At 38.8% G+C, this 24,669-nt stretch overlaps 2 protein-coding genes and 1 long non-coding RNA gene across 4 annotated transcripts; 2 read left to right on the forward strand and 1 right to left on the reverse strand.

The window, feature by feature from the left end:
* The first annotated feature begins 1,365 nt into the window (after nucleotides 1-1,365).
* On the forward strand, nucleotides 1,366-6,338 carry tm4sf5 (transmembrane 4 L six family member 5). The gene is made up of 5 exons (XM_067525343.1): nucleotides 1,366-1,680; nucleotides 3,063-3,143; nucleotides 3,863-4,005; nucleotides 4,987-5,179; nucleotides 6,071-6,338. Exons 1-5 carry the CDS (start codon nucleotides 1,507-1,509, stop codon nucleotides 6,086-6,088), a joined length of 609 nt encoding a protein of 202 aa, XP_067381444.1. The 5' UTR covers nucleotides 1,366-1,506; the 3' UTR covers nucleotides 6,089-6,338.
* Nucleotides 6,339-14,042: 7,704 nt separating this feature from the next.
* On the forward strand, nucleotides 14,043-18,439 carry LOC137137374 (uncharacterized). Its single transcript, XR_010915714.1, has 3 exons — nucleotides 14,043-17,254; nucleotides 18,256-18,345; nucleotides 18,424-18,439. It is a non-coding gene; the product is annotated as an uncharacterized lncRNA (long non-coding RNA).
* On the reverse strand, nucleotides 17,929-24,506 carry mettl3 (methyltransferase like 3). Of its 2 annotated transcripts, XM_067523563.1 has the most exons (12): nucleotides 24,268-24,506; nucleotides 23,535-23,725; nucleotides 22,946-23,404; nucleotides 22,667-22,842; nucleotides 21,738-21,951; nucleotides 21,439-21,626; nucleotides 20,980-21,018; nucleotides 20,758-20,866; nucleotides 20,446-20,511; nucleotides 20,241-20,353; nucleotides 20,006-20,138; nucleotides 17,929-18,020 (listed from the first exon to the last, which is right to left on the reverse strand). In XM_067523563.1, the coding sequence occupies exons 1-11, from the start codon at nucleotides 24,368-24,370 to the stop codon at nucleotides 20,024-20,026; spliced, it is 1,773 nt and encodes a 590-aa protein (XP_067379664.1). In that variant the 5' UTR covers nucleotides 24,371-24,506; the 3' UTR covers nucleotides 17,929-18,020; nucleotides 20,006-20,023. The 2 variants fall into 2 exon arrangements, with proteins under 2 accessions (XP_067379664.1, XP_067379663.1); XM_067523562.1 differs by lacking the exon at nucleotides 17,929-18,020 and having other exon boundaries at nucleotides 19,883-20,138.
* Nucleotides 24,507-24,669: the final 163 nt, after the last annotated feature.

The following is a 24,669-nucleotide window of genomic DNA, read 5'->3' on the forward strand; positions in this document are numbered from 1 at the left end:
CGTCACACTCATTATATAAATCTTTAGGCAGTTAGACATGTAAACATTTATATAAGCCATATAGATATATTTTAAGAAACTATGAAACCATGTAAACTCCTCTATACTTCCGTGGACACAAAGTGTAGAATAAATAAATGAATATAAATACAAGCAAACCTCTCTAAATTGGATCCTTGAGATTTGATTTTTATTTCTGGTAAACAACAATGTTTGTTATTACGGTTTTCTGTTAAAATGTGCAGATTAATGACTGTTGCCGCCTTAAATTCAGAGTAGCACCACACATTTTTATTTATCTCTGAGTAATAATTGTTCATATTATCAGTGTTTCATCCAGAATCTTTATCTGTGAAGAACATTGACATAACTGAGATGTGGGGTTCCCACATCGCTCGATGCACTGTATACATATCTTGTCACCAGAGTCAAGCACAGATCAGACAGGTGCAGGAGACAACAACTTTATTGTATTTCTGCAACTGACTTCCCCAGTGAATTTGTGGTAATTTGCTTAAATACAATGCACATAGTACATATCAACTATAGAGCACCTTTTAGCAGACTGTATTGATAGATTATAGTAATGACTTTATTGGTGATTGGATATGTGTTGTTAGATGGTTACTGGTTTAATCTGTTTTCAAAATTGCTTTGGAAACAGCTTTATAAATAAAAACTAATTGAAAATGGGAATGATATGTCTCATTTGCTGTTGTAAGTATATCATGTGTTCCACTGTTGTGTCAGACCAAAAAAAAACCAAACCAACGATATAAATGACTTACTGCGCAAAGCAGCTTGGTTGTTGTCATTAATTTGCAGAGCGCAAAAATCCATAAATGATAACAGTCTGAAAATTGATGAGCTATATGAAGATGTGAATGTTTTAGCCCAGCTGTATTTTAAACACTGACAGGTTCTTGACTGCTAAATTCTCCAGTCCTTCACATCTTTTATCTCTTAAATTATTTACCATTAACATATAGTTTGAGGAAAAACAAGCCAACTAATTTACACCTTGTAGTAATTAGTGGGCTTTGCAAGACACAGCTCTTCTTAAACTGTCCTGTAGACCAAGCCCTTTATTATGTTTGCATAAAGGCCATAAATAGAATAAACAGACTGATATCAGCAGCAGATACCAAAGGGCATCTAGCTTGATATAGCCTCTAAACATACACACACACACACACACACACACACACACACACACATGCACACAGACACACACACGAGCGCGCACACACACAATCACCTTCTGTGTTCTTTACTTTTTTATCCCTACTGACGATTTAAATTTTTATTGGGACCCATGTGATGACACACAGGTCTGAAATCAGCCCCACTGGTACATGGACTTTGTTCCCTCTTTCCTACCTGCTGAAACTGTCACTGGTCGTGTTTGAGTTTCACAGTGTGACAGGTTCATTCTCCTCCTTTACTCCTTCACTTTTAAATGAATTCAGTCTGAATTTAAGAGAAAGAAAGCTAAAAGGTAAAAGCATGTGTTGTACGGGGAAGTGTGCCCGCCTTTTGGGCCTGATCCTGTTGCCTTCAGCCTTTGTCTGCATGATCTCCAACCTGCTGCTGTTCTTCCCCGATGCAGAACGTCTGGAAAATGATCAGATCTCCCTCCAGGTTTGGCTCATGGGGGGACTCATCGGAGGAGGCCTCTTTGTGAGTAATGGATTATGATCTGTAGAGTGTAACTGCATGTTTTATTGTGTATTTTATTGGGTTTTTCAGACATTTACTCAGCCTTGTGTAAACCTTTAAAACCTCATTGCTCGCTTTTATTGAGTTTTACTCAGTACCATTAATTTGTAGTAATAACTGTAGAGTTTTGACACAACATCATCCAACATCATCCATCCATTTCATTTAATTTGATTAAATTTGGTTTTAGTTTCTTTAAATTCAGCTTTAATCTGTAGTTTTTCTGGCTTTTGCCTACATGTGATCTCGCAGCCAGAAACTTCGTTGTTTAGATACCTCCGACACTGTACTTGTGTAAGAGATACGTGGGTCTGGCAGTAATATAAAACCATAACTCAAAGCACCTTATTGAAATTTTTAGTCCAGATTTAAACTATTCAATACTATGAATAAAGTGCTTCAGGATAATTCCATGAATCCATAAATATACTGTGTATGCAGAATATTTATTTAATTGAATGATCAACTTCAAATTGATATTAAGAGCAATTTAATTAAAAGTTGCTTTTTAGAATCCCTTAATAAGAACCAAACATCATTTATTCAGGTGGTATTCTCACAAATATCCTATTTAATGGTTTGCTAAGTTGACCCTAAACATTTTTTACACACCAAACATGTGAGGAGACTGTAACATTGTTATAGATTGAACAGATAATTATTAATGCCACTTCCTCATTAATGTAATAAATTTATAATGCATGACAGTATAAGACTTTGTCTGCTGAAGTAATTTCACTGTTTCACTGAGGATCTTAACTCAACCTCTGTACACATGTGACAGTGTCTTATTCTGTAAAAAACATGTCATATGTATAAGGAGAACTTTTGGAGAACTGATGAGAGATTAATATATTGTCAGATCAAGTACTTCCTCAACAACAACCAACACAAAGATCTGATTATTAGAGTTTCCACCATCACTATCTTGAGGACAATATTCTTTTACAAGGACAATAAATATGACACGAATATTTAGTCAAATAAATGGATCAGAGAGTGATTTGACATTTGCAGAAAAAACACAATTTTATTACCTTGATATTGCAGTTTGAATACGTTGTGAAGTAATTTTGTCTCCTTTTTTTAAAACTGCTAACTCTGTGGATTTCACTGTCTGTTGGGTCAAGTGAAACTCGATTCAGGATTCACAAATACTTGGAGTTAAGACACACATGTGCACACACACATATGAACTAATTTTGTCTGTGGCTAGGTCTATACTGTATGTGGACACAAACACACACCATACTTATATTGACTTGTAAATACTTTGAAGAAGCTCAAGGATGCATGTAAAGCATATGAATCCTAACTAAATTGGTGTTTTTTTAACATTTCAGATGCTATGTCCGAGCTGTTCGGCTATCAGAGCGGGGGGCAAGGGTTGCTGTGGGAAAGGTTGCTGTGGCAACCGCTGCCGAGTGAGTAAAGCCATTCAGAAGTTTTGTTGTCTGCTGGGAGTGGACGACGGGTGGGGAAAGTCAAAAAGGGAAAGAATGTGTCAAGTAAAGACTCAGAGACAGGCTTAAATTGTGTAATTTTATCAATAACGGACAATGTACTCATCTAATCGTACTATAATAACTGTACCAGAGCCAATGAGGGCCCTTCATAAAAATATGTTCATTTTGAAAAGTACAGCTCATGACTCCTATTTACTTCCCTGCAATAATAAGGCAGTTTTAAACATTCATAATAACAAACATTAAACGGATCTTTTTGCAGCAAATTCTAATTAATTCCCTATGATTTTGAGCCAGTGTAGGTCACAAATTCAGGTTTGGCCTTAAGTCAAATGTACTGTCAACTGTACAGGCAAATGTGTCATTAGACAAATAAAGTTATGTTATAAATAGTAACAAATCCTGACATGAGTTTAAAAAGAGCAAGAGTGGGCATAACAGCTATTTTATTTCAACCCTATATATATTATTTTATATATTTTTACACTTGTATCTGCAGATATTTTCACATTAAGGAAGCAAACAATATAAACATCATTAAAATACCAACAAAGCACCGATAATTCTACTGTTCTGTGATTAAAAAAACACAATAAATGTCCATTATTTAAGCGCATCTTTGTGTCATATCAAAATAACGATGCAGCGTGTTTCCATCTTTTCCATCTTTCCTCCAGATGTTGAACTCTGTGTTTTCCTCTGCTTTTGGTCTGGCTGGAGCGACTTATTGCATCAGTGTGGCATCAGCTGGTCTGGCTATAGGACCAAAGTGTCAAGTGGACGGTGGCATATGGAAGTACCCCTTTGAAAACCTGGGCACGTGAGTGTGTCTCCTAGTGTTTCTCCTATCAATTAAATTGTATTTACATGCCGTTCAATGATGTTGCAACAGTCGAATAACTCCAGCTGCAGCTACTTCAGCAAATATGTTGCACATTCCACACTTTTGTGACTCTTCCCTACTCTTTAAGGCTTATGCTGTAGATTATCTGCAATTCTCTTTATACCCTCTTATCAGCTATATCTAGCTTCTTTCGCTTTCTCTGAGGACTAACAATCATAGCTCTTATTAAATGCAAAACAATGTAATATCCTTGAAATCCTGTAGGAGGCAGACTGACTCAGCTATTTTCTGTTTGTGTCATCTTTTAGCCACAAGAGCTTGTAAATCCAGAACGAGCTCACACTTTTCTTCCAAAGACCCCTTGTCTTTTTAAAATGTTCTTTTGAAACGTGAAAAACACAGTAATGCAACAATTACTTATGCCTGAAGAGGATTTTTTTATTATATATATACAGCTGTTTAAAGGGTGCCATGTATTTACACGGAGGGAACCAAGTTTAATTAATATTCAATCTCGACTTGACCTTCCTCCAAAAAACCTCAAGTTCCCCTTTTCTGTTTCTCTTTTCTATGTGTTTACCTGCAGATTTTTACTTTCAGTGATGTCCAGTTATTTTGTTTTTTTGCCAAGCAAAAGACGACAGGCTGCTGGCTGCAGCTTCATATTTACTCTACAGGGATGAAGCAGTAGGAATTTTTCCATCTAACTCTTGGCAAGCGTCTTCCATAATGTTGAACTATTGCTTTAATTTCCACTATAAATCATTTTTTAATGCTAATTGTAAATTCTTCTCTTAGTTGTTTTTCTTTTTTCTTTCCACATGCTTTGTCCTCACTTGTGACATTTACCTCCTTACTGACACATTTTTTTCAACTCAGTCATCTTTTTCATCATGCACAAGAACTTGGCCTACTCTACACTTACTTTTACACTGTTCTCTGTGTTATCCTTTGCAGGGGTAATGGCAGCTACCTTATAAACCAGACTCTGTGGAGTGACTGCATATACCCTAAAAATGTAGTGATGTGGCACGTGGTTCTGTTCTCCATCCTACTGTCCATGGGTGTGCTGCAGTTTGTACTCTGCGGCATCCAGGTGGTCAACGGCTGCTTGGGGTGCATTTGCGGTGACTGTCGCGACAGCAAAGATGTAGGTGTACAAATCCTGAAAATATATCTCTTAAAAAGTGAAGTGAGTTAGAGTGGAGAGGACACATGGGTTTTGAATAGCGTTTGTGAGTCTAGCAGATCACGAAACCTACGCAGAGGATCTGGAGTGGAAGCGAAGAGGGGAAGGCAATAAATTATTAAACAACTTAATCAACTGGATCACAGCATGTGAACAAGCATGTGAGCTGGCTATTCTTAGTTTTGGTATGAGTTGCCCTTGTACCAGACTCTCACTGTGTTGATTTAGTGCTGTTTTGTGTGCTATGCTGGATTTCTATCACTCCTACTGCTGATGAAAAACAGGAACAGGAAAAGGGTTTGTGGATTAGATTCCATGTTGATAATATGTGTTCAAGGAAGAGGGGAGATTGGCTCTTACTATAGAAAGAGTTGTGCCACTTAACATAAGCATGGTTCCCTCTGATTAGAAGAACTGCAGTGATTAAAAGGTTTGAAATTTTGGGACTGTTATTATGTTAGTTTTCCACTTTAACAATTGGATTTTGTTACATTTGGACAGAGCCATGTCAGCTGTTTTACCTGTTTTATTTCTTCATGCCAAGCTGTTGCTGGTTTATAGCTTAAATTTAGCATAAAAATTGATGAGGTAAAATGTGAAACTACTCATTTTATTTCAGTGACTGTAACTCCTTTAAACTCCAGCTCTAAAGATAAGCTCCCAATTGACGTAGCAATTCAGTAGTTGTAGTTGGTTAAAAGAAAATAAATATTTTTTTATATTCAGGCCCATGATGATTTATTGTCAGAAAATTCAGATACATCCACATTTATCACAGGTCCTGTCCGTCTTCGGAGAGCTCACGCTCTGTACAAAACATGAAACAAACACGTGACTTCTGTTCTGTTGCAGGATGACGGTGGATTATAAAAGAGAAGATGCCATGACCTGCCATCACAAAGGCCAAAAGACATTTCCACACTTCAATAGGAAATTTGTCACAATGAAGGATGTCAAAATTTTTCTTTTCTAATCTTTGATGCTTTTAGTGTAATCTCTTTTTATATATGTGAAAAGCTGCTTACTCCATTATTGTAAGAATTTTAGTCCAGGTGATGGTTTATGTACTGTCTGACTTTTTCATTTAAACAAATGACTGAATAAATCACTTAAAACTCCACAGGGGGGCAAATATAACTTAACATGTGATTGTAAATAGCTGTCTGCTTTCCGTTTTGTGTATCGGTTTAATGTGACAGCCTAGTATGAGTTGGTGAATGAAAAAAATGCTATAAAAATTTGCTGGTTTGTCAAGTTACTGATATTAATGGAAACCTCTGCACTAACTGTGCCACTTACTAAACACATTATTTAGTTCTCCACAGTCATTGTTCAGGTCACTGTTCAGGTGCTGTATCTTACCTCATGCTGTGCTATGCAGACAGAGAGATTGCTGTGCACTGAGACACGGTCAAAGATCACCGTGTCCCCTGTGGACACTATATACACTGCAGCTGCATAAATTGCACAATCTGTACAGTGCCTGTTAGCATAGGTGCAGGTTAAGCTCATAATCTTTTGTTGCCATGGAGCGGCTTCATGGTAATTGTTACCTAACTTGCAAGTTAAAAGCCTGTTGCAGAGCTGCGTCTTGGTAAATATAGACACAATCTCTTGAGAGAGTCCAAGTATCCCAAAGCTGCATGGTTCAAAGCCTCCTTGGCTGTACACATAAATACATTTAGACATGCTTCAGTGGCTTCATTAATAATGTCTGCAGAACACTTTAAGAGCCACAACCAGAATGAGATCTGTGTGTGCAGCCAGGTGAATGACAGTTGTGTCTTTAATATTAGATTATTACTTTATCACGGACACATACATGGCCCAGGAAACAAATAGCAATACACACACACACACACACACACAAAACAGCATAAGAAGACATTTTGTAATGTTACATATTTCCATATTGGCTAAAACACCAATGGTTCCACATTTGAGAGAAGAACCTGGCCAATCAGCTTCTGTGTGTACTTTTAAACATTACACCATTGTGTTGCACATTATTCACATTCTGTTTCTGTGTTCACAAATGTCCTGGACAGGGAGGGTGAATTATTTGTGGATAAATAGGGGCCTGTGCCCAAGACTGTGATAATCTAAGCTAAATGATTGTCCAGGGTTATGCAGCTCTCTTATATAATGTACAACACAAAGCGAGGAAGGAGCATAAGCAAGACGAATCTGGAATAAAAGAACGGTCGGACAAAGGGAGGGAAATGGGAAGGGGGCCCGTTCTCAGCCACTTCTCATGCAAATCACAGCCAAACTGAAAGAATCCAGAGAAGCAAATGAAGTGCTTTTTGATGGTGTGGTGGACAAACAATGATGACACAGACTTAAACCTCAGAGAGAAGTTGTGGAAAAAAGAAAGAATTCAATTGATTAATTAAAAAGATTGTTGTTGAGCTAAGAATTCCTCTGTTATATACGCCTTGTGCACTCATTTAGACCATGGAGTGAGGCCATTATTTAGAAATGTGCCCCTGTCCCTACAATGAGCCCCTCCTCCCTGCTTTAACACGGGACAAAGAAGCAGAACTGGCCAGTATGGACCAGAATTACATTTCAGCAGAGTTGGGAGACAAGCGTACAAATCATTGAGCAAAGAGGTTAATTATATTATCGTAAATCAACCAGCTCCCACACACTGTGTCTGTGCTCCTCTTCCACTTTCTTATCTGTTTTGAAAACTGTGCAGAATACTCACAACCACAGCCTTATTTAAAAGCAACAGTCATGCTGTAACCGATGACCAAAATCAAATGTCAACTCAGACACGTAGCTGATAACTCAGCAGTGTCCGCCACCCAATAATTATGTCACCCACACTGTGAATGACCTAAATCTAGCCACAAAATAGACTGCCAGGCACATACAGCAGGTCTGCAAGGACCTAACATCAATCTTTAACTTGACATCTTCCTTTTTTATTGATCTTTCTAATAGTTTAAACATCTTTCTGGGGCATTTTAATCAACATTTATTGTTAGATGTATAGTAAATACTGCAGTTTAAACAGCTACAATCATAAAATCCTAAACATCATTGATAAAATTCAGACCAAACATCACCAAGAAGACATTATGTCACTTTTTTTTAGTTTTTATTCGCATTGTTACTTAAATTGCAGCATATGTGTAAAATGAGCTAGAGAAAGTATTGCAGTCTTGAAATTAAGTTGTAAATCCAGTCTGCACGGAGCTGCAGGATTTAAGGTTAGTATGGAGTCTACAGTTTTGGTCAAAAGTAGACAGCTAAAGCAGGGGTGCTAGTCAAAACTGTTATGATTAAGAAAATGTTTGTAGTTGTCTTTGTTTATTCACAAACCAAAAAGGCAAGAGTTAAATCCAGTCACGGTGGAGAAGAAAAAAAGCACAATTTCAACTTGTTGTTTATGGCAACTAGCTTAACGCAGCTTTAAATGCCATTAGGTTCAGTTAAGCCAACGTAATACTGCATGATTTAATGGCTCTAAGTTGTAATTTAAGTTGTAATGATTTCAAAATAAGTTGTGGCAGTAGACAGACAAGCAAAAATCTATGGACTATAAATAAGTCAACTAAGGTTTATTTTCTCACACAAAAAATAGTTAAAATTGACAGAAAAGGGGGAAGAATACATTTTGTTAGAAATATTAAGATTATTTAAAGGCAGAGTTCAGTATCTGCACGTTTACCTGTTTAAACCTGTTTAAAGGTTATGGAATGAAAGCATTAAACTAATATTTGTACTGGTTTCTTATTTTACAGCTAATTTAATTTAACCCATTTAAACTAAGTAGACAGCCTTCCTGCTCCCTACTATCTGTTTTGTATGATTAAATTAGAGGCACTGAAAAGGTATGCAGGGAAACAAACCTGCTGCTCTGTGACTTACGAATGCTGATTTACTACGTACCTTGACCCATTTGTGGTATGTAGGATACAACCATGATTAGGCTCCTTCCCCCCTGCACTTTAGGATTAATGTAACCACTGAGTACAGCAGATGTACAGAATGTCTCATGCTTGTGTAAAGACAGGGTGGGCTTGGGGAGCATGAGATGAGTGACATAGTGTATGGGGGGAGAAGGAGGGTGACAGTTGACAAAACCAGCCATAAGCACCCCCAGCCAGTCAGCCCTGGTTGTGGCTCTACAACATCAACCGAAATTCAACAAACCCTGGTTGTGGGAATGTCTGGAGGTCTAAGGGAAGGGCCTGGAGAGGAAAACAGGGACTTGGGGTGGGGAGTAGTAAACACGCACAAAGACGACTAGACCGGTTTGATCCAGCAATGTCATAGTCTCCATTTGTTTACACAGTTTTTTTCCATTACTATTAAATATATAGGCACCAACAGTAACCTAACATATTAGCATTTATTTTTTTTTAGTCTTCTGACACAAAATTTAGGTGGAAGAACATTTTTAAAAATCACTTCAGCGTCAAGAAGTTATTAATACATTTGCCTCTAAGGCACTGAAGTCATTTAAAATCAAATTAACCTGGATTTAGAAGTCATTAGATGGGTGTGCAACTGCACATACAATATGGATCTGTAACTCATAAACTCATGTACACTGCATGAATAACTCACCTTTTTTTGGATGCAATACATCAAGTGACAAAAAATCATCCTTAATCAGTGAGGTCCTAAGTCAAATATAAGTTGTGGTATGATAATAACACCTGAGTAAAAATATACTAGCTACAGAAAAAAACTTTATAATTTTGAAGATGTTTTTCATAATACTTGTATATAGGAACTGTCTAAATACAATGTGAAAAGGTTGGATGGGAAAAGCTGTTTGCAACCCTTGGTTGAATGAAGCATTATTTCACAACAGAACAATAAGTAAAACAAAATTCCCAATAATACACACACGCGCACACACACAGACACAAACTGAAAGTTAGTCACAGTGACTGACAAGACAGTGTTTTTCTTCATTCCGGCATGTTCCCAGTCCTGCTATTCTGGTACCTTGTGTGGAGTAACACCACTGTGAGATTAAATTACCAGAGAGTCAAAAAGGTAACGATTTGCTGTTTTCCCCCATCACCCAGTCAGTCCCCTTCAACCCCAGCTGAAAGCATCTGATATCAGGACGGCACTTGAGAGCAACGGGACAGTGGGAGTGGTTCAGCTCCTGATATCTGAGCCCCTTGCAAGCTCACATAGAGCTACTGTGTTGCCTCGTACTCATATTTGGACCACCAGCAGCCTGGCTGGACACCTTACAAGGAGAGGAATGAGTGTGTATGCATGGAGGTGACTCTGCAGTGGGACTGTTTGACTTTTTGTGAAGGTTTGGAATTTGTTGCACAAACAGAAAAGTGCTGTTTCTTTCATGCACACACGTAATTGACGATTCATAATTCCGATGCCATTAGATGAATGTTTAACTCAATAAAACTACTGCAAGGTGGGGCTGCTGCCCTGCTATTAATCACTCGTACAGTGAGTATGAAATTAGAGACGTCCCTCCAAAGTATGCTTGTCTTTCACCCACATCAACTGCTGTAAATCTGATCACGTGAGTGTGGACGTCTTTATGAGTGACATTGGACAGTCACACAGACAGCACAGAATTTCCAGCAGCCACATAACAGTTAAATTTATATAACACTGATATATTGCAAATAAAAATCATAAAGTTTTGGCTTATGCTTCCATTGCAATTAAATTTTGATTTATATCGTTCCTTTCACCACAAAGTTCAGGACTTGCAGAAATACCAGCACTGGTCTGATGTGACAAACTGCACTTAGGTTTCACATTTAGATGTGGAGCAGTTAAGTGACTGTGAATTAAAACAAAACCTAATTCTAATTATCCGTGTGGTTTGGGAAGATAGAAAAGTGTTTGTGAGTCATTTGCTTTTGTCCTATCAAACCAGTCACAATAACTCATTATTTGTATTATGACTATTGTTGGACTGATTGGGGCTGTCACCCTGATCTGGTTGCAACCTGTTAATATCCACCCTCAACTAATACATGATATTGTGCAATGTTTACAATATCATGCATATGAACCGAACGTGAAAATGTCTCATCTACTCATGGGTTTGTCCCTGTTGCAGTTGGCATCAGAAGACCAGCTTTAAAAATGTGCCTGCTGCTACACAAGCTGTTTCCTGGGTGATTTCTGTCCAGCAGGCTCACTCTGAGAACTCCTCTGGGTAAATTTCCACCAGGACAAATCCCTGCAACCAGTGAACCGCCCTCAATAAGCCTTAAACACAGGCCAGAAAGCTAATAAACAGCAATAAACCATCTACTTGGCCAAGAATGAATCTCTATATCTGTCTTTATAGAGCGGATAGTTGTTCAGAACCATCTACAAATCCAGGGTTTAGTTTATTTTGCAGGTTGTGCCTCTTGAAAACATGACACACGCTCTGTGATGGCTCACGTCCACATGGAGCTGACTTAGTGTCTCATTGGAAATCTGGTTTTTGGGTGCGACTTCAGTATAATCTATCCCAACAGTGAGTCAGTCTGGGGCATTTCAAAGCAGCTTGTGCTCACACGTACTGTCCATTTCATATAGATCTAAAGTTGAAAGAATCTCAACCAGCAGGCTACAACCAGCTACAGTAAGTGACTCATTTATACATGTGACAAGGAAGCAACATGTGGCCACACCTCTGTTCTTCGAAAACATAGTTCTACTAAGTAAGTTATGTTTATGCCTTCTGTAACGCTGTGCGGCTCTCACTATGCTGAACAGGTTTCTGTGAAATACAGGCAACATGAGCCAAGAAACAGGTGATAACATGTTAGAGCTGATCCAGATGTGGGTTTCTGTCATTAGACTGTGAGTGTGTTTGTTTTTGTATTAGTGTTTCTGATTGCGACGTGTTCAGAAAAGGTGAGTCTTAGTTATAGGAAAAAGGGAGAGAAACAGGGGGAGGCAGAAAATGAGCGTCCACCGTCTTGCTTGTTAATTCTTCCCAGTAGGTTTGATCCACTTCACACTAAAACCGTGTCAATCTAACAGGATAGATGAGGATAGGTAAGGATTTCCTCTACGGCTGTAGGTCTCCCTTTTTCTCATAGCTCAGCACCACTCTCTCACATATCTCATGTGTTTTGGATCCAAACACACATGTAACATTTACGTTTTTGGAATTAAACAATAAATAGGCATCAAGGTCACATGGAAGTTTGTTTGTGGATTTTATGTGACTTCAGGTGAAGTACATGGCTATCCTTCATCTCAACCCTCTGTCTTTAGTGTACCCATCATGCAAACATTTCACTATGCCCTGAATTTTAAAAAGTGCAAAAGTACAAGTACTCAAATCATGTACATACCACTGAAACTTAATGTTTTAAATAAAGAAATATTTCAATTCATTGTACTTAATGTTTGTACTCGAAATTTATTTAAAGCAACTATATATTTTTAGTAGAAATATGTCCCACAGTTTATCTCAATGTGCATCGAACAGCAATGACAGCAGTGCAGAGATTGTTTTTTTTTTAATTCACTTCCAAAGGCTTTCGAGTGAGGCTCATTTCTCTGACCAATCAGAGAAGCTCAAAACTTTGCACCACATGCTGATGCGAAAATGCACTTTGACACCATATCAGTTATGATGCCCTGGTCACTAGATTGATGTGCAAACATCACCTGTGGTGCAGCTGGTAAATGCGGGACAAATTTGAACTGCTTCATGTAGGTCTTGATCAATAGTGACTGTGACTAAAAATGTAAAATTAAAAATGTAGTGGAGATAAACACGATTTTGAAATATGCGATCATATGTTTCAAAATTTCAAAACAGCTATATGCTAGTCTCTTTGGAAATTAGACAACTTAACCGACTATTAAAATAGCAAACTGTCAATAAACAGTTAAAGCTGCAATATGTAACTTTTGGGAATGAAGCTGGTGGTACCAGGAGACTCCACCTAGCCCTTCAAGTTTTAGTTTTATGAAATTACAAGACAAAAGAAAGACAAAAAATATAATTTAGAAGAATCATAAAGAATTTGAATATATCTGGAGACTGCCCGGTGAGTTTAGGACGCATATGCTCTGGAGTATATTTCTATTAACAGAATATTCAGAAAATTTTAGTATTCCTGTAGCTTTGGATAAAAAAACAAAACAATGCTACCTGCAACAGAGATGGAGCCATTCTGTTGCCAAAGGAAAGAAAGGGTCTTAACCTGAATCCAAATAGGAAAAGATTATCTCATCTGTGATTTATGCACTTTGACAGCAAACAAGAACAAATGAGTCTATTGTTAGAATGTCATTCCCTCCTCGTTGGTTCATGATTTAAGACATTAGGCTCATTTTGTTTATATATGACACTGATCCATTACGACTTGACTTTTAGGCTACAAGGAAGAGAAGCTATTTATACATTTTTAATTTATTTTTTTGTTACCTCTATCAGCAAATATGTGGAGAAGAGAAAAGCAAAACAAAGCAGGGGGAAGTGGGTACAGTAACCTGCTGTCACCGTGTAGATGTGGTGGGAGAGGGGCACCAAATGAGGAAAGGAGCTCAGATGGCGAGAGCAGTCTGGAGGCAAGGAAGGAGGGAGGGAGAAAGCAGGCGTGTCCGCTCCCTCACCACGCTCCAGGGATTAGCTATTTAAAGTTCAGTCTCTCCGCGCCACAGAAACCTTTCCATACTGTCACAGAGAGACGCGCCAGGACGCACAGAACCGGGCATCGATCCCAGGACGCACAGGGAACCACATTTTATCGAGACGACAAAGTGAAAACAACCGTGTTGTTGCCGGAAATTTATTTTAAAAATTCCACCTTTTATACTCTGTCAGCCCACTTCAAGTGTTCTCCATCAGGTAGGGGATGTTTATACGTGTTATATGTGCTTTCTGATTAGGATTTCTACAAAATTTGATTTGGTGAAACAAAGGGTCAAGATAAAGATAATACTTGACACTGTCCCTCTTATCAAAACAACTGTGTATAAGTGTATAAGGGTTGCTGTCAGTAGGATGTTTAGAATAAACACTTGTCAAACTTTATTCTGCACGACTGAATAAGTCACTTATTGTTTTTATTAACTGTCCAGTGCTTCTGGTTTAATTACTAACACAGTCATGTTTCAGCAACAGTTTATTATGTTTAAAACACTGTTCAAATAAAAAAGCAGACATTGAATTTCACCTCTGCCTCTAGTAAACCTATAATTAATTCACAGAGACAGAGAGGAGATGAGGGCTCAGATTAAGAGTCTGGCGCAGCATTTCACTCAGCCTTTCACGTGCGCGCGCACAGAAGCCTCGACCTCCGTGCGCGAGCTGTTCACACATTCACAAAATAAATCAGAGGCAGTAAATAATTGGTTAAAAAGTTAAAAATTTACGTTTTTTGCCTCACAAATACGTTTTGCATTGATAAATATGTAAATTAAATGTGTTTCTATGAGCCAGAACAAACTTGACCAAAGTGGTCAAGTAAAAGTGTATGACAGCGAACATCACTTGTAAGTTAGGCCCAGTATTTGGGTAGTTTTATTTCAGTCTGTTTTTGTTATACAATTACATAAAGTTTTATTAACAACTTAAAATGACGCCATATACAGATAGAGTCAAAGTGTCTCTATCAGGGTTTTATTAATGTGCACAAGCAGAAGTCATACTATGATATTAAGGCTTAAATTTGGGTGCATATACAAGTACCATGTTAACATTGCCATATAACTTTGAAATGCTGTAGAGACAATGTTGCAGTTGCAGGAATGTTTTTTTTTCTTTCAAAAATGCATTTTAATGTGGAGAGAGAGAGAGGACATTAGGAAGTGAGAATTAGGAAGAATTAGGAAGTTAGTTGGTGTGAGAGAAGTGGATCCAGAGTATAGGGTTAGATGGAGGCACATGATTCGCTGTGGGGAACCTTGAAAGAGAACGGCCAAAAGGACAAGAAGATTTTAATGGGGAGAGGTGCTGTAGACACGTTGCACACTGTAGTATCACAAAAACATAAGCAAATATGTCTTTAAATATAAAACGTAGAAGAACTTATTTTGCGTAATAGTTAATTCATACTGTTGCTGCATTATTATAAAAGCTGCATTTTAATTGGGTCAGTAAAACTGCTGCAGGTGTTCAATGTACTGCAGTAAAAGTTCAAAATTTGCATTTAAAATGCAGTGAGGTAGCAGTATAACGTAATATTAAATGAAAGTGCTTTCAACTACTGACTTCACCTGCATTATTACAGGTATTTGATCTGTGTGACATGTTAAAGGGCTGCAAACATATTAAAACTGCTTTATGCACTGGCTGCAATGCGAGCTGCTACTAATGGACAAAATAGCATATATATATATATATATATAAAACTTTATATACAGGTTTTAATGGACAAACACACTTCTACATAGTCTATGCGTCATCCAGCTGCTCCAGTCCTGTGTGAGGCTTTGTGCCGAGGGTAGTGACACAGGACTGCACTTTATTCATAAAACCCTCGGGGACAGACTGGAAAACCTGTGGGAAGATAGTTATCATGTTACTGTAATCACAGAGTATATGCTCTGCTTGTGTTCACACTGTTTACAAAGCAGATAAGGAGGTGAGTGTGGACAGAGGGGACTGGGGAGGAGGTTTGATGACAGAAAACTTTCATTGATGAGTAAAAATGGAAACAAATGGCATTGTAGTAAACAAACAGATAGAAGTAGCTTAACATTGTCACTGAATTTCTCTGTTAGCACACCCAGACAAACATGCACTCAGCATGATGAAAACCTTGCGACACGTACACAGCACAGGCGATAAATCATGAGCCAGAAGCCACTTGCTAATGTTTCACTGATGAGATTGTGCAATTCAGCCTGATTAGGTCAGCACTGATGGAAGACAGAAAACTGCACTACTGACGGGCTGCATGTCAGTCATGTCAGCTGCCTGAAGGCTGGCAGCTCCAGTTAGAGGAAAATCTGAAGTAAAAAAGGTCAAGGCACAAGTTCAGACCAGTATTCGCCATATTTTTGCACTTTCTGCCCACTTACTTCTTTATTTTTACAGCCTTGCTTTTAGCATTCCTCAATGTTGTTTTGTTTAATCTTCTATGCTTCTGGTCTTCATACTTCATTTCCTGTACTTTTTCTTTTTGTGGGCAGTGCGTGTGCGTAGTGTATGTACTTTCTGAGTTCGTGTGCATGTTCCATCTAAGGTTGTTTTCCTCCTCCAGTCTCCCAGGCTGTTGCCAGCCCCCCACAACCATCATGATCTTGGTCCAAAATTCCTCACCACTGACCACAGCTTATTATTGGGCTTCTTGGCACTAACATACACACTGGTTCTGATAGGGAAAAAGTGTGAGTGAGTTATTAATACACAAATCATTTCTAATCTGCAACCATAAACCTAGGTGGGGAAAAGCCTGGTCATTCTGTACTGTCCAAGTTCTTTCTACCTTTACAATATGTGCTATACTGTGAGTTCTCATCTAACGGGGAGATAATCTTAATTGACCTCACCATAATGGACTCACTGTGTCTGTAAAGGGGTTAGGATTTCACAGCCACACCTGAGTGAAACAGAAAAGAGAGGTGCATTAGATGGTTAAGAGGAAGAGGAGGAGAAGAGGGAGATTCTTCTCTTCCGTGTGAATTAGTCCAAAATAGAGGGGCTGTGAAATTAGATTCTGATTTTCACTGGATGCTTGCGTGCAGTGAGCTCTGTGTGCGTATGTGTGAGCTGTCACGTCCCTGTGATACTGCCTGACTGAGTCAAACAGCTGGAGGAAATCAGCCGAAAACAGTGAAAAAAAATGAAAAGATGTTAGCCCAGCACTGTTCTGCTTATGTCGCAACCACAGTTTACTGTTTACCATCAGATATGTGATTAACAAACAATGGAGCTCAAAGGATTAACAGACCGGCCAGGTAGGCGGGTCATTTCTGCTAGAATGGAAACACCCCTGCTCTGGTGTATAGTTTAACTATTACTGACAAAGTAGCTGGTCTTTTTTTTTTTTTTTTAACCAAAAGCATTCGTCAATGGACCTGGTGGTTTACTGGTGACAGCTAATGTTTGATCAATTAAAGGTAAATGTTTGGCTATTTTGCATCCGTAACTTAAAACTGCTGGCACACTTACAACAAAACTGTTGAGCCTGTAACCTCCCTCTGCTTTTTCTTAACCTGCTTATGCAAAGATAAATACCTTTCTTTAAACTCTGAGTGAATACAGCTTGGCTCTGGCATTTGTCAGATTGTATCTTACTACTCAGGGAAACTGAATATGTCAGACATGCTGCTAAATGAATCAGATCTAAAGTACCTGCAGCATAAAGCAAACATTGGGCGTTTGTTTAGGAGCAAATCTATTGCAGGCCCACATAAGGACAAATCAAGGTTGAGGTCGAGCAGTACTGTCAAACAAATGCAAAGCAGCTACAATTTGAGTTCTGCTCGAATGTCTTCCTTCTTTTAACCTGCGCAATGTAAAGAAAAAATGCTGGCTGAGAGGCAAAAGTTCAGAAATACTGTAAATTCATGTAGTGTTTAAATTGAAACTTCAGTTCAAATTCAGTTCAAATGTCCCTTTGGCTATGAGTCATGACTCGCTCTGTGTAATCTGTGTTCAGTTGTCAGTAGGGGGCTTATGAATTTCTCTGGCTGCTGTAGCCAATTGACGTCCATTGTCAGGATTAGACGGTGTGCAGGGTGATGACAGTGATGGTGATGGCACGGTAAATACCCACCGATTGGCTGGTTGCTGGGAAACCATGCCGCTGTCAGTGCTGTTGTCAGCTTTCATTAGGCTATCATGTCGCTGAAGTGCAGGATTATAATTCTATTAAACTGTGACCTGTTGAAGAGACAAGGAGCTGTCAGCAGGTGTGGACACTCAGGCTTCAGACAGTGCTTTAAAGCAGATAAAGATGTGAGCTGTAGGAAAGGTTAGTGTTCAGAGAAAAGTTCATAATATTTTAAAGAAAATCCATTACTGTTGGACTTTAGCTCTTTGTTAACACCGCATCAAACGTTGGTTTTCTGCTGATGTTGGCCTTTATGCTGATGTTGCTGCACTCTTTTGTCTACAGACATCTGTCATGGGTGTAAAGATGCTGCAGTGTTTCCCATTCTACAGAAGGAGCAAAGAGCGCTGCAAGAGCAGGCAGTGCCCCCAAGAGGCAGGTGAGGGGAAATAACTAAACTGAACAAAAGCAAATGTAGAAGAAAAACAAGTCGTTTACTCTTTTATTGTTTAGTTCCCACAGAGGAGGCAAAGCCACGGCTGTCTTCCACGACATCCTGGGGTAGTGAAAGCGAAGGAACAGGAAGTCTCAGCCGGGGCTCGCAAATTTATTTCTCCTCCAAGGCCAGGCTGTCTTTCAGACATCAACTGGACAGCAACATCAACGCAGTGGATGCCACCTACTGAGGAGGACACCAGGGCTGCAAAGGACAGAAAGTTACCAGATTCCCACTTGTGCTCAGATCCTGTGTCCCAGATGTGGAAACCTGATAGCTGAGCGTCTGTTGTCACCTTTAGATGTGATCCAAATTAGTTGTGGTCAGCCACAGGTCGCCTTTTAACCACTCGTTTCTCTTGACGACTACTCAGATCCAACAAGGGACAGGAAAAACTGACTGAAACAGACTTGGTTTTCAGTCTCAGGTTTTAGTCTTCGAGAAGACTAAATGGAGTGGAGCCACTGCCCAAATGGACACAGTACTGATGTAAAAGAAGAGACTTGTTTACAGCATTCACTAACCACAAGTGCATTATTTTTTTGTTTTGTTGTTTTCTACCGATTTTAAAATGTCTTTTCTGACAACTTTTGGGGAAAACAATCTCCTTTTTGGTGATGATATTGTGGCCCATGTTAAGCTAGGGTGGCTAATTATTAAGAAGTACCAACGTATGATGAGTATCTAAACTTCATGATTCAATATTTCTAAATCTAATGTTGAAAATGAAAGTGTGAGCTGTTTAATTCCACTTTATAACACTGAAATGCATTGACTCTAATCTTAGCAGAAATGCACAAAGCCAGGTCTGTAAATGGTCTGTTTATATAGCGCTTTTATCCAAAAGGCCTTAAAATGTCGCATCACACATTCTCATTCTCACTCTCTCACACACACCAATAATGCCAGCTGCCATGCAAGCTGCCCGTGTGACCCACTGGGAGCAACTTAGGGACATTTTGACATGTAGCAGGAGGAACGAAGGAGTCTAACCACAGATTTCCTAGATGTTTGTTAATGTTCAGCATTTTTTTGGATTTCTATTACATATTTTGTGAGTCATGCTTGGCTTCTACTCTTTTTGGCAAATTTTTTCATGTTTATAAAAAGAAGAATCCTGGTTGTATTCATAATGTAACTGTCTAGACATTACACAAACCCGAATGAGGTTCTGTATTTGCCTGTTATGAACAGATATGAATGTAAAGTGCTGATCCAAAATGACTGTGAAAAATTTGCTAAAATGTTAAACTTTGTTAAATGTTTGTCTTTTTGCATAACCAATAATCAGTGATTCAACTCTACTTTATTCTTTACTAATGTAATAACAACAAAATGTACATAAAAATGTCTCCCGTGTTTTTATTAATGGTGAATGTGAAGCTTTGCAGCATTAAAAATGAGAGTGCACATGCGCACACACAGTAATGTACAATATCAACGAAAGCATCGCTCCAAAAGTAATCCACACTGCAGTTTTAATAATTTCTTAACCAAGACACAGACAATGTATCTTGTTAAGAATATTTATTTAAAAAATGAGATCACTGATATAAAAAAAAAATAAAAAAGATAGTCTATATACAAACACCTCCAGACCTGTGGCAACTGATGACATCACTGCATGGTTTTGGGTTTGGAGATGACACCATCTGGATATCGCTTCTTAAACCGAGCCACGACCTCAGGATCCAAGAGATGAATGCCATCGAGTTGGTTTCCCAGAGTAATCCTAATAGATAAGCAAAAACAGAAAAAAAATTAGACTTTTAATATATTTTAAAATACGTAGAACAGTGCGCCACCTTAAATGAAAGCAGAAGCTAAAAGTTACCAGTTGGGTTGGACGTTATGTGGTCGACCAAACAGCTCAATCTTCCTGGTACCAGGCGAGAGCCTCTCTATCATACCGTAGATCTCATCTGGTTTATGACTGGTGGATCGAACCTGGCAGAGAGTGTGTGAAATGTAATGAAAGCAAATTCTCAGGAATTAAGTGCCGTTAGTACAACGATAAATTTGAAGGAGTTGTCATTTACCTCAGCCACAATGACATCACAGTCCAAACCTCTGTTGAATCCCTGAGGGTTTCCCTTTACACCTACCTAAACAGAAACAAATCACATGGGGTTTTACAATTTAGACACATTCGCAACCACATGCCACATAATTTAAGCAGTAGCAGCTCAGTATTTTCCTCCAAAACACATTCCAGCTATGGAACAGCCTAAACTTCCAAGTATGAACAGGTCAAGCATGGAGCTCTGCTACAGGTCCATCTAGATCACAGAGGTCGATTTAAAAGTTTAGACAATATGATGATATCTAAGGACATAGGCATGTGAACATACCAGACAATGCTCTTTCCCGTGGTTCAGCCAGTGGCCCGTCCGACCGGTGCGAATGATTCTTTGAAGCTGATTGGTTTTCACCCAAATTATTTCATCCACACGTTCATAGCTAAAAGAATAGCATTAAGCAAAAATAAAAAAAGAAATGATTAATTTAAAAAATATTAAATCAAATGCTCTCCTAACAAAATGACATAATGTTGCCCAGAAGGAAAGACTTACCCCCATAGACTAAGACACTCTCTTCCCAGCTCCATAGCCCTGTAAAATGAACAATAAGTGTATGGGCATATAAAGATAAATTCATTGCTATTTTAATAAGAATATAAATATGCAGAACTAGAAGACTGTCTGCTCTACTAAATAATTTTAGATGTAATAAATCTCACAACAGTTATCTTCTAGGGAAAAAATATATAGTTCAACATGCACTGTCTGAATTGTACAAAAGTACAAAGTACCTGCCGAACTTATCGATTCTAAAAAAGCCCACTTGTTGTGTTTAGAACTTAACCAATGTTATAACCACTAGATGTTCATTTTCGTTATCTGTTTCATAACAGGCTAAAAACAGAGAAACCACACTAATTTACCACACTAGCACTCAGTCTCCTCTGTGTTGCTGGGATATAATGTAACTTATGGAGTGACTCACATCCTGTTAAGGGTTGTTTTAGTTACCTGCCAGTGACCCACAGGAAGAGGAAGCCATCATCCTGCAGCATGGGGATGTGGAGTTTTCTCATCTCGTCGTCCGTCAGGGTACCATAGGGCAGCTCCATGTGGATATCCCATGGTGGATCAGCCATCACCACAGCAAACTTACCCAGAATGGCAACATCCAAGTAACGTATATCACAGCAAATCCACTGGGAATTAAAACACAGACTTGGAGATTTTAATAGCTGGTCAGAAAAATATCACAGTTTCTTGCTATCCTATCCCATCTTATCTTTTCCTTCTTTCTCTGACTCCCTCACCTGTGAAGGGAAAAGTTTGCCAACGTTGCTGTCGGTATCTCCAGCGTGGAGGCCCAGCTCTGTGGTCCCAGCCTGAGGCCCCAGCAGAATCCCTTCAGTTTCTGGAGGGCTGTCGATCTCGTAATGAACATATTTGCAGGTGTCCATGTGGAAACATGTGTTGAGGAAGGAGCAATCGCCAAGGCTCTCATCAGTGTGCTTGTTGATGATGCGACTGAATAAGACATTAGGTACCACAATTTAATTAATGCAACCCTGAAGAACTTTCGGGTTTGGTTAAAACTACACCAAATTAGTTTAAACAAAAAAACTAAAGATAAAATAAGAAAATTTACCTTTTAGAAAACTCAGTCAAGTCTCTTAGTCTTTACCAACCTTTTTCCACAGATTCCCCATTAAAACTAGCAACATCTATGTTTGCCCCATTGTTATGACTGTAAAAAGAATGAAAAACTAAACTACAAATTTTCTATAGCAGCTTTTTTCTGCTAGAGAAAAAACACTTTGCGTTATTGGTTTGCATTTTTGATTTCTATCTAGTCAAATTGAAACTTGTCTTACAACAGCAAAGACAATAGAAGTCCTTATAAGTCCTTAGTTATTTACATTAATACATTTGTCTGTGTTTTATATAATTTGCCATATTTTTTAACTTGATAACCATGTAAAATAAGTACAATTTTAAATAACTACATGTACATCATTCACATAAGTGACAGCATTTGTTGTTGATGCAGCCGGGATCATAGTGGAAAAAAAAATCTATGACATTTTTGTTATTTCAAATTTTTTTGGTCTGTGCCTCTCTTCATTTCCAAACCAATTCAAAATCCAACCTGTGCTATTTGAGACATCTGCTGTGACATAATAAATAGAAAGACTTCATAATAATGGGTGACATAAATATATGCAAAAAAGCAAGTTCTGACCGGAAGTGTAGCTTGGTGCATGGCTGAGGTGTGTCTCCAGAGCGTACACATTCTTCTTTGGTCCCATGGTCACAGAACTCTTGTACCTGGGCTCGTCCACGAGACCGGAACTTTTCCACGATCGACTGCTCCTTGGCGGTGCTTGTGTTCAGCAGTTCGAGAATCTCTCTGCTCACCTGTGCACAAATAACATTTAAATGATTATAATAACAATAACTACTACCCTGGCTCTTTCAATGGGTTGGGAATTAACCTGTTCAGAGTAATTGTCCTTAGTACCTTTTTGCTCTGCTGCTCCTTGGTGGACTGTTGGTTTAAGAGGCTCTCGATCTCCATGTCTACATGAGACGACTGGCTTTTACTGCTCCTGCCCTTCTTGTCAGCCCCACTCCCTAAAGCTGATGGCCCTGCCAGCTGTGAGGAGGAAGCCAACGTTAGAGAGGTGGAGGACGAGTGTGGGGGAGAAGCAGAGGTCTGCAGCGAGGGTGTGAAGCCTGCAGCTCTTTTGTTGTGGGTTTGGTCTTCTGCTTTCCTCTTGACTCCAGTCCTTTGGGCTCCAGCCCCAGACCCAATCATAGCCCAAAGTTTTGTATGATCCACTGCTATCACAACTGTAGAAGAGGAGGTGGAGGAGGAAGTAGAACAGGCTGAGGTGGGCTTCCGGACTTCAATGAGCTCCTGAGCAGAGAATTTGAGCAGCAGGCTCTGGATGCACCCATGACTAACAGCCAATTCAGACTGTGAGTGAGAAATAAAGAGAAAATGATGAATTTCAAACAAATATTACTTATTTAATGTGATACAATAAAAAATATTAAACAACATCAGCAATACATAGGAAAAAAATGATATAGAAGCACAGACTCACACTGTTGAGTTCATTTGTGATGGCGAGGGAGTCTATAGGTAGAGAAAGACTGAGATCAGACAGATATCCCAAAAGCCTCTTCTCTAGTTCAGGGTCTGGTGGCTTCTCTGTTTCTTCCTGACAGGTGAATGGAGCTGATGGAGCTGGGCTGTCACTTCTGGCTGTGGAACCATCTGTGCTGCTGCCGCCATCTGCTCAGTAGAGAGTTGTGACAAAAGAGATAAATGAACAAAAATACAAGAAAAAAAACCTCCTTAATTTATAAATTAAGTTGTCTTAAATGAAGAGAAATTTTAGTGACCATGTCAAGTTGAAGAACTACATGAAAAGAAAAATACACATAGTAGAACAGTTCTGCAGGTGAGGTTTATTGTTTTGTTTGTATTTTGATCATTGCAGTACTGTTGTTGAGCGTTGTGACCCACAGACTGAAGTTTTGTCTTCCTCTACTATAAATACCAACTCCCTGCAGTTAGGCAGCGCCACAGCAAATTATTAGACCTGAATCCAAAAGTCAATTTATCAATAGACAAAATAACGTTAGTTGCTCATTATTTTTCCAGGGATAATAAAAGATTATTTGACTAACTTTTGCAGCTATCAATTAGTAGTAAAACTTCAATCATGCCTCGTGTATATCTAATGTTTCACGGACTAAATAAATAACACGATTTTTCCAAAAAACATCGTTATCTGCAGCCCTGCTGGTACCCGCTACCTTGTCTAAACGTACCGGCGGACAGTTGTGCTGGGTCTTTTCGTCGTCGCTGCAGCCTCTCCCGCAGAGAGTCCAACTGCTTCTTGTGCGCCTGAATGTTGCTCCAAGTGTCCGACATGACGAGCTGGATTCAACAAAAATAAAAACACCAACACCGGCCAAACTTGCTTTTAGCAAAATAAGTTGAACACTAACCGCTGAGCAAGGAGCGAAAACGGCATCGTGCACAGCGAAAGACTGTCGGACCAGCAACTTCATAGAAAAACTCTGTGTTCAATCATTTTTTGTTCACGAATGATTAATCCTGTTATATCAACTGTATTAAATAACGTATAATACTTTTATTAGTCTGTATTAAATCATTAATTTTATGACGCTAACACATCACGATAAAAGCTTTAACGCTATTCTTAATAT

The sequence above is a fragment of the Channa argus genome, chromosome 12, assembly GCF_033026475.1.
Source record: "Channa argus isolate prfri chromosome 12, Channa argus male v1.0, whole genome shotgun sequence".
In the NCBI taxonomy this organism is placed as follows: Eukaryota; Metazoa; Chordata; class Actinopteri; order Anabantiformes; family Channidae; genus Channa; species Channa argus.

Bases quoted from the DNA above. Each gene is read 5' to 3' on its own strand.
- tm4sf5 (XM_067525343.1), top strand. From the start codon at position 1,507: ATGTGTTGTACGGGGAAGTGTGCCCGCCTTTTGGGCCTGATCCTGTTG. The intron at 1,681-3,062 runs GTGAGTAATGGA...TTAACATTTCAG, and splicing joins TCATCGGAGGAGGCCTCTTT to ATGCTATGTCCGAGCTGTTC. The intron at 3,144-3,862 runs GTGAGTAAAGCC...TCTTTCCTCCAG, and splicing joins GCTGTGGCAACCGCTGCCGA to ATGTTGAACTCTGTGTTTTC.
- mettl3 (XM_067523563.1), bottom strand. From the start codon at position 24,370: ATGTCGGACACTTGGAGCAACATTCAGGCGCACAAGAAGCAGTTGGAC. The intron at 21,627-21,737 runs GTGAGGGAGTCA...TTTAATTCCCAG, and splicing joins GCAAACTTTTCCCTTCACAG to TGGATTTGCTGTGATATACG. The intron at 20,354-20,445 runs GTAAATGACAAC...ACTCTCTGCCAG, and splicing joins GTGATGTCATTGTGGCTGAG to GTTCGATCCACCAGTCATAA.